Genomic DNA, 9,881 nt, shown 5'->3' on the forward strand with positions numbered 1-9,881 from the left:
ACAGCTCTAAAATGGCTGAAATTTGCCTGGAACTCTATTGCCAACAAAACTGCAAGTTTCCCTCAGGTAGGATTACGTCCTTCCTTTTGGAAATTCCCACGAAAACTTTGTCGGTGCCTAGCTAAGATCGTTTTCTACAACGCTCTTCAGAGATACATGCTTATTTCCAAGATAGATACCTTCCAAGGTATGTATATTATTTCCCCTACTATGCTGTAAACCTGTGAAAGGCAAAAACCTTATAACTGATCTCTGCAGCCCAGAGCAAGCACATAACAGGTGCCCAAAAAAAGCCTGTTAAATATCCTCTTATTTCTGTTTATGGCGTATTAGTCTTCGAGCTGGTCACTTCACATTAAGTGTCACGAGCCTTACAACATACTTACGATATAGTTATTATAGTTCCTTTCTACAGATGAGAAACCGAGGAGAAGCGACTTGCCTTGGGTCACACTGGCAGTAAGCTGCAGAGGCAGGATTCGATCACGCGGCTTTTGAAGACTTACGCGAGATTCCAAAATAGCCCCCTTCCCCGCGTCGGTCCGGCCCCGCCTCCCCCGTGGCTGCAAGACCTCACCAGAACTCCCCACAGGCGACAGCGGGGCGCGACAGGGGCCCGAGCCGCTGGGCCAAGGGTCCGCACAGGCCGGCCGGCGCAGCGCAGGGGAAGAGGCTACGGCCCGGCCGCAGCGGAGGCCTTGGGCCGGGGCGGAGCAGGGGCCCACCTGCTCAAAGCCGGCTCCTCATCGCTAGGCTCTTCAACTGCGTAGGGGTCAGAGTCATCTTGGAGCCGGTTCATGTCGGCCTCCGCACTCCAACACCGTCCTCGGACGGCCGCAGAGTGCGTTTCCTCTGGGGCCCCTTCACTAAGGCGTTGCTGACTCCACTTCCGCCCGCACTTCCGCTTCGCCCCCCCCCCGCGCGCCTGCGCAGATTGCCCCAGCGGCGGGGTGGGGGGTGCGGCGGGGAGAAGGGGCGTATCCGGTCACTGCCGGCCGCCGCTTCTGCTTACCTGGATGCAGCTACCTTATCATCGGATGTAATCATCCTCGTCTTGCCGTACCTCATTTTGTGATGTGAAAAGCAGAAATCTAGATGCAGAGGGACATGCCGCCTGTAGGTCCTCAGACACTGGCGACCGACGTTCCTCCAATCTCCTCGCCTCAAGCCGTTCTACCTTCTTTTCGCTGCGCCGCCGCCTCGCCTTCAGTATTCACTCCTCACTTTGACAGCGGCCCTGACTTCCTACGGAAAAGTTGTTAGACTGTCACCAGTTACTTCCCAACTGTCTTTTTTGGACTCCTCAGTCCCAACCTTTGCTCAGTCCTTATCCACTCCATACTTGAGCTGAGGCAGACAGCCTCGTGATTGTGACACCTTTTCTCCCGTCTCTGTACCAGCCTATACTCAAGTTCCTGCCTCCTTCCGGACAACTCTCCCATCTTCAAAATTCCATTCAGATCACTATCCTCTCTTACCCTCTCCTCCAAGCACTATGTCGGATTTCCAATTGCCTGGCTAGGTATCTCCGTCTGCTGCACCCCTGCCAATTCAAAGTCGATATAGCTCAAATCCAACTCAACATGTTCCACCCCATTCCTATACTTTAGCCATAACTACTTTTTTTATTATTATTATTTGATTGATTTTAGGGAGAGAGGAAGGAGGGAGAGAGCGAGAAACACCTATTTGTTGCTCCACTTATTCATTCATTGGTTGATTTCTTGTATGTGTCGTGACCGGGATCGAACCCACAACCTTTTATCCGGATGACGCTCTAACCAACTGAGCTCCCCTGGCAGGGCCAATAGCTACTTTTGACTCTTGATTTCTGTCACTTCCTCCATTCTTACAACGGCTATAGACTGAAAGAAAATCTTAGACTCTTGGTTGACTCCTTTCTCTGTCCCTGGATGAGTCATCAATTCCCAAGTCTGTAGATCTCTTAGCAACGTCTCTCATCCACATCTGATCTCCCTACCCCTCAGCTTGACTATTGATATAGGCTCCTATGACAGCCTTGTTTTGCTTTTGTTCCCTCTGCAATCCATGCTACTCTTTACTGGCAGAGGGATCCTCTTCCAGCACATCTTTGCTTTGGATGATTTCCTTTCTAAAAAGTCCTGATATTTCATCTTTACCTCCTGATCTGTTCACCTTATTCTGAAGTATTCTTGATGGCCCTCCATAATATAGTTCAATCCATTTCCCTACACATATCCAGGACAATTTGCTTACTCAAGAATATGAGTTATGGCCCAACCGGCATGGCTCAGAGGTTGAGCATCAACCTAGGAACCAGGAAATCACAGTTTGATCCCCAGTCAGGACACATGTCTGTGTGGCGGGCTCAATTTCCAGTGTGGGGCATGCAGAAGGCAGCTGATCAGTGATTCTCTCTCATCATTGTGTTTCTATCTCTCTCTCCCTCTCCCTTTCTCTCTGAAATCAATAAAAATATATTTTTTGGGAAAAGCAGTTAGTTACCTACAAGGGAGCACCCATATGACTGTCAGCTGATTTCTCAACAGAAACTTTGCGAGCCAGAAGGAAGTGGCAAGAAAGATTCAGAGTGATGAATAGCAAGGACCTACAGTCAAGATTACTCTATCCAGCAAAGCTATCATTTACAATTGAAGAGCCTCACAGACACGAAAAAGCTAAAGGAGCTCTTCTCCACCAAACCAGTATTACATGAAATGTTGAAGGGCATTCTTGAAGAAGAAGAAGAAGAAGAAGAAGAAGAAGAAGAAGAAGAAGAAGAAGAAGAAGAAGAAGAAGAACTACAACAATAAAATAGCAATAAATACATATGGATCAACATTTGAAATCAATAAACAAACAAGGAATCTAATGAACAAAATAAACTGATGAATAAACTAGAATCAGAGGCATGGAAACATGGTACAGACAGATGAATCTCAGAGGGAAGGGGGGAGGAGTCATTGGGAAGAGATTAACCAAAGAATTTATATGCATATATACATTAGCTATGGTCACAGACAATAAGGTGGAATGAGCTGGGGCAGAACAAAAGCTGGGTGGAGGTTGGCAATGGGGGTGGGAGGGGAGAGAGAAGGACAGTGACAGCTGTTAGACTCTGAACAATAAAGATTTCTTTTAAAAAGTACGTGACACCAAAAAAGGCTAAAGTTTTAGTTTTCTTTCTTTCTGTATTAATTGGTATTAACTTATTAGTCAATATTTTTTGGCTATCGCTATTTATTTTTTAAAGCAAAATCATTTCTGAGGTTTGTTGTTTTTTTTTAAATATATATTTTATTGATTTTTTTACAGAGAGGAAGGGAGAGGGATAGAGAGTTAGAAACATCGATGAGAGAGAAACATCGATCAGCTGCCTCCTGCACACCCCCTACTGGGGACGTGCCTGCAACCAAGGTACATGCCCTTGACTGGAATCGAACCCGGGACCCTTCAGTCCACAGGCCGACGCTCTAGCCACTGAGCCAAACCAGTTTCGGCTCTGAGTTTTATTTAGCATTGTATCTGAGGCACTAATGAGAGTAAAGAAAGAACATGAAGATCAATCTCTCATTCAATTTTAAGGAGTCTTGAGATAATGAAAGCACCCAATCTCCAAAGTATCAAATGCCTTATTTTTACAAAAGATCTGCAGTCTTTCCAAGCTGAAGACTCCAACACTGTTCTGACGTTTTTCTCTATTCCAACCTACAAGTCTATGGACAAAACAACACAGGAAGCTTTTCTGGGCAAAGGAGCCTCAGGGCGAGTGTGATGTCGGCCCTGAGAATCAAGTCATATGGCCTAGTGTTCAACCAACACAATGCTCCCAAAAGTTTGAAAGCTTTAGCATTTATATCTCTAGATGAAGGAGACAATTCTCTTTAAGCTATATTTCATAATTATATAGAACCACGGTTCTTCAGAGAGTAAATTCATACTGTACTACTAAGTATTTTAAGGTAATTTTTATCACTTTGTGAAGAGGCTAAAATAATAATTAGGACTTTTAGAATGCAAAGTTAATATAATAAATCAGTGAACCAACTATATGTACCTTCAAAATAATTTGTTCTGCTCAGGCTACCAAGGTAAATAAATTAATAAAAAAAAATAGAAGCTTATATACAAGAAGCTATTTTACAACTACAGACACCAAAAAAAAAAAAAAAAAAAAAAGAAAGCTTTAAACATGATATTTCCTTAGAAAAGCCTTCCTTGAAATTGTTTATTATAGTTATTGTATAAGCAAAGTAAGAATGGCAGAAAAAAATCTTTAAAAAATGGTATTAAATCTGTTTAATATATTTAATAATTCTATTTCTAAATCCTTCCACAAAAGAGCATTATAATTCAGTTTATTGCAAACACATATTTTTTAAAAGTCTACCCAAGTGTTGCAGCTATCATACAAATTTTTATTTATTGGCACTATATTATAAAGTGTTATATTGTAAATCAGAAGACGCCTAAATCAATAAGCCAAATTTATTTGGAGTCCTGTTCATTTTGCTAGTGCTAGCGGGCCCAGAGGAAAATATTGCTTCTCAAATTCTGGGGCCCAATATGGTGGAAGTCTCCCTTATTTATATGTTTTTCAGCTCTTTGTTTTCCAAATTTGGAATGAGACTTCCAGACCTGAGAAAAAGCCCTGTGTGCTGGCACAGGCCATGAGACCATATCTCAAGGCCTGGCTTGGCGCCAGCACTGACAACTCTGTCCAGGGCATAGTTTATGGCCTCTCTGGAATGGGGAGTAGTCTTATTTTTCCCTATTATTTAAGCAGGCAAACATTTACAGAAGCCAGAATAGCAGGGTTAAATTTTAAACAGCAGTTTTTACCCAAGATGGAGGTTACTATGCTTCAAAAGCACAATGAAGAGCATCTAATTTAAATAAATGACAGCCCTGTTTTGATCAAGAATATTATTGTACACATACCATATAGATTGTTTTTCAGCATATACTAGACTGCCAAACTTCAAACGGCAATATGCTAACTTTTGAATTTGAAATTGTCCAGCTAGTTGTTTCTTGTCACCCTAGACTGAGTAGGGTGGCATGTAATGTTGAGGGACTGACTTGTCACCCCGACTTCTTTTCTCACAGTTGACTCCGCTGTGGCAGAACACTCATATGCTTAAGATGTAAGGCCTAGCAAAAAGCCTCCCACAAAGCCAGTGGATATCACAGTGTGGTTCTGTTTGACAAATTCTGAGGCCTCTCAGTGATGTTGCTGATTTCAGGTGCTGCCTTATTTGCTTGTTTCTTAATCTGTCTTTTTGCTTGGTTTATACCTTTTTCAACTTTTTTCCAGTCAGTTTGCACATAGCCACCGTAACTAGCAATCTGAAGGAGAAGAAAGCCACCACTTACTGCAGTTGCTGCAAGTTTCCAACTTTCTGAAACAGAAATCCTGCACACCAGCCAGTCACTCCACCCATTACAATCTGCATGGCTTCTGAGTATTTTTCTACCATAGGTCCTGAACTGTGGCCAAAAACATGATTCCACCAGTGGTGTCTTCTTGCATACTCACTTAAATCCAACACTTCATAAGAGTCATCATCACTTTCATATTCTTGGGGAGGGGATTATGAGGCTCTGGCAGCCAGTCTATTTTTACTTTCTTAACATCTTTTGTTGTTGTTGTTGGGTCACAATTGAATCCAGAACAGGCATAGAGGGTCGACGTAAGAACATCCAAACCTGTAGAGATGTTTTCTAACAGTCTATTTGATCCAAAACTAATGACATATGTATGATGAGGGGCAAAATCTCAAATGCTTCTGGTTACAGTTATTTAGGTAGTTATGAATTCGCCTCTTTGTAGTATCATCAACCATCATTTCTCCATTTTATCCAGGAAGGGTATAAGGAGTATCAAATTTCTCATTAAAATTAAGATCTATGGCCGAAACCGGTTTGGCTCAGTGTATAGAGCGTCAGCCTGCGGACTGGAGGGTCCCAGGTTCGATTCCGGTCAAGGGCATGTACCTTGGTTGCGGGCACATCCCCAGTGGGGGGTGTGCAGGAGGCAGCTGATCGATGTTTCTCTCTCATTGATGTTTCTGGCTCTCTGTCCCTCTCCCTTCCTCTCTGTAAAAAACCAATAAAATATATTAAAAAAAAATTAAGATCTATGTTGTCTGATTTTTTTTTTCTTCAGCTGCTGTTTATTGACATACAGGTAGGCTCTATAGCAACAGGCCTAGAGGCGGCTACAGTAGTGGAGATAATGAAGGTGGAGGATGGAGTTTGTCCGCAGTGACAGCTGAGTGGAGTGCAGGAACAGAGGCGCATAGTGCACGAGATGGAGTGGGGAAGGCTGAGGGGATTGGAGAAGCCAGTGAAGGCCAGGACCAGACAGGGTCTGCTGAAACTGGAACCACTGCCCTCTCTAGCCGGCTATCTTCTGACCCAGGCCCGGCTTGGGAGTTCTCTGAGTGTCCATTTCTACAGGAACTGAATGGAGTGCACAGAGGAGAAGCAGGAGCTATTGCCCCCTATGTTCAGCTTCGGAACATCCAGTCCTGCACCCCTGCCTGTCTTGCTTGGGTATGGCTGTGTGATGGGCAGCCTGGCTCTGGATTATACCTCACCTGAGCAGGGTCTTAAAAACAGCCATGCTTGCCCTCACCGGTTTGGTTCAGTGGATAGAGTGTCAACCTGCAGTCTGAAGGGTCCCCGGTTTGATTCCGGTCAAGGGCACATTCCCGGGCTGTGGGCTCCATCCCCAGTGTGGGACATGCAGGAGGCAGCCAATCAATGATTCTCCCTCTCAATGAGAAAGATAGAACAATGATGTTTCTATCTCTCTCTCCCTCTCCCTTCCTCTCTGAAATAAATAAAAATTTTTAAAACATTTTTTAAAAAATAGCCATACTTCACAGAGGCCTTAATCTTCTTCCCTGGAGCCCAGCCCATCAGTGCCACACTACAGCCCCAAGTGAGCACTGCAGGCATCGCTGGTCTAAGGCAGTGGTCGGCAAACCGCAGCTCGCAAGCCCCATGCGGCTCTTTGGCCCCTTGAGTGTGGCTCTTCCACAAAATACCACGTGCGAGCGTGCACGTACAGTGCGATTGAAACTTCGTGGCCCATGCACAGAAGTCGGTTTTCGGCCTGGGCGAGTCTATTTTGAAGAAGTGGCGTTAGAAGAAGTGGGGGCGTCAGTCGGTTGGGCGAGGGGAGACGCAGCACAGGGGAGGCGCGCAGGATTCATGCACAGAGTTGAGTGAGCCAGTCAGTCAGCATCTCATGTGCAGTGGTTAGTGCTAGTCGCGTCCGCAAATCACGCGCAGGTGACAAAAGTACCTACTGGAAGCATAAAGTTACCTGTATTTTTCCAACCAGCTGCAAATCCTACAGGTATTTTTGTCATCAATTTAAGAATTGTAATTATTTTGTGTTGGTGGCTTTATTATTATAAAATGAAACTTTTTTTAGGTGCCCTGTTTGACATGGCTACGGAGAAGAAGCAAAGAAAAACGGAAGAAAAACCCTTTTTACGAAGATGGCGCCGAAAGCTAAGAAGGAAGCCCCTGCCCCTCCCAAAGCCGAAGCCAAAGCAAAGGCTTTGAAGGCAAAAAAGCAGTGTTGAAAGGCGTCCACAGCCACAAAAGAAAGAAGATCCGCACGTCACCCACATTCCAACGGCCAAAGACACTAAGGCTCCAGAGGCAGCCAAAATATCCTCGAAAGAGTGCACCCAGGAGAAACAAGCTTGACCACTATGCCATCATCAAGTTCCCCCTGACTACCGAGTCAGCCATGAAGAAGATAGAAGACAATAATACACTTGTGTTCATTGTGGATGTCAAGGCCAACAAGCACCAGATCAAACAGGCTGTGAAGAAGCTCTATGACATTGATGTGGCCAAGGTCAACACCCTGATCAGGCCTGATGGCGAGAAGAAGGCATATGTTCGACTGGCTCCTGACTATGATGCTTTGGATGTTGCCAACAAAATTGGAATCATCTAAACTGAGTCCAGCTGCCTAATTCTAAATATAAAAATTTTACACTGTAAAAAAAGAAAAAGGAAAAACGGAAGACGAAAACCGTGAATTTAAAGTTGAATGGACCGAGACTTGCGCGTTTATTCCAAACTTAAATGGTCTTCTGACCTGTCTTATTTGTCAGGAAAAATTGGTGCATAACAAGAAATCAAATTTGGAGAGACACTTTACAACTAAACACGTGTCATTTAGTACTAAATATCCTGTCGGTGATGCAAGGAAGAAAGCAGTTGAGGAACTTCAGAAGAGTCAAGAAAAATCAAGTTCTGTATTTAATTACTAGATGCAATCTTCCAACAATGTTAATATTGCAAGTTTTGTGGTTAGTCAAGAGATTGCTAAGAGAGGAAAACCATATACAGATGGTGAATACATAAAAAGTTGCTTTATGCCCTAACCGGTTTGGCTCAGTGGATAGAGCGTCGGCCTGAGGACTCAAGGGTCCCAGGTTCTATTCCCGTCAAGGGCATGTACCTTGGTTGCAGGCACATCCCCAGGAGGGGGTGTGCAGGAGGCAGCTGATCAATGTTTCTCTCTCATCGATGTTTTAAACTCTCTATCCCTCTCCCTTCCACTCTGTAAGAAAATCAATAAAATATATATTTTTTTAAAAAGTTGTTTTATAAATGCATCTGAAGAGCTATTTCGGGATTTTAAGAACAAAGCAGATATTCTAAAAAAAATTAAAGAGTTACCATTGTGTGCTAAAACAGTGAAAGATAGAACAGTCAAAATGTCTTCAAATATAACCAACCAGCAAGTCGAAGATCTTAAATTGGTTTCAGCTTTATCAATAGCAGTTGACGAGTCTTGTGACATAAATGATACAGCGCAAGTTTCACTTTTTGTACGATTTATTTCATCTACAGGTCCTAAAGAAGAACTTTTAGGATTATTGCCACTCAAAGGTCAAACACTTGGAGAGGATATAGCAAATGCTGTAATTGAGTGCATTGAAAAACATCATATTCTACTCGATAAAATTGTCTCAATTTCAACAGATGGGGCAAAAAGTATGACTGGCGTAAGAAACAGTTTTGTTGCTATTTTGAAAGAAAAAATTAATCACAGGATACTTACCATTGCATCATTCATCAAGAAGCGCTTTGTGCGCAGACATTTCCAGAAGAAATTTGCAAAGTTATGGAATTGGTGATTAACATTATCAACTCCATTATAGCTAAAGCTCTTAATCATCGCCAATTTAAAGAATTTTTAGTTGAAATGGAGAGTGAGTACGCAGATCTTCTGCTGCATAACAAGGTACGTTGGTTATCAAGAGGAAACGTTTTGAAACGTTTCCCTTCCTTATTAACAGAAATTAAAGCATTTCTCCTTGAGAAGGGTGTTCACTATCCAGAACTAATAAACGATCAGTGGATCCAAAATTTTTATTTCATGGTAGATGTTACGTCTCATCTAAATCAGCTTAATCGTAAACTACGGGGAAAGGAAACACAATTTTTTCGATGTTAGAAGAAGTTATTTCATTCGAAAACAAATTATCTCTTTTTGCTCAAGATTTTGAAAGAGACACTTTGATTCACTTTCCAAGCCTGCTGAAACATCACCAAGAAAATAATTCTGGCCCTAACCGGTTTGGCTCAGTGGATAGAGCGTCAGCCTGCGGACTGAAAGGTCCCAGGTTCGATTCCAGTCAAGGGCATGTACCTTGGTTGCAGGCACATACCCAGTGGGAAGTGTGCAGGAGGCAGCGGATCGATGTTTCTCTCTCATCGATGTTTCTAACTCTCTATCCCTCTCCCTTCCTCTCTGAAAAAAAAAATCAATTAAAAAATATATATATTAAAATATATATTAAAAAAATAATAATAATAATTCTGATATTGACATTTGCTATTTCAGAACAACACTTTTC

At 43.0% G+C, this 9,881-nt stretch overlaps 1 protein-coding gene and 2 pseudogenes across 7 annotated transcripts in view; 1 reads left to right on the forward strand and 2 right to left on the reverse strand.

The window, feature by feature from the left end:
- The window catches only part of EAPP (E2F associated phosphoprotein), a 42,884-nt gene extending 41,971 nt beyond the window's left edge, over positions 1 to 913 (reverse strand). For 4 of the 5 annotated variants that reach the window (XM_080676443.1, XM_080676444.1, XM_080676442.1 and 1 more), the window contains exon 1: positions 726 to 902. In XM_080676443.1, coding sequence (XP_080532569.1) covers positions 726 to 799 — 74 coding nt within the window. In that variant the 5' untranslated portion in view covers positions 800 to 902. Of the gene's footprint in view, positions 1 to 725 lie in introns of all 5 variants that reach the window. The other variant, XM_080676440.1, reaches the window with a different exon arrangement.
- Positions 914 to 5,122: 4,209 nt separating this feature from the next.
- Positions 5,123 to 5,462, reverse strand: LOC308250713 (FUN14 domain-containing protein 1-like; annotated as a pseudogene). The gene has a single exon. The product of its transcript is annotated as an FUN14 domain-containing protein 1-like (transcript).
- Positions 5,463 to 7,487: 2,025 nt separating this feature from the next.
- Positions 7,488 to 8,012, forward strand: LOC308257979 (large ribosomal subunit protein uL23-like; annotated as a pseudogene). The gene has a single exon. The product of its transcript is annotated as a large ribosomal subunit protein uL23-like (transcript).
- The last annotated feature ends 1,869 nt before the right edge of the window (positions 8,013 to 9,881 follow it).

The sequence above is a fragment of the Plecotus auritus genome (genome assembly GCF_963455305.1).
Source record: "Plecotus auritus genome assembly, chromosome: 1".
NCBI lineage: Eukaryota > Metazoa > Chordata > Mammalia > Chiroptera > Vespertilionidae > Plecotus > Plecotus auritus.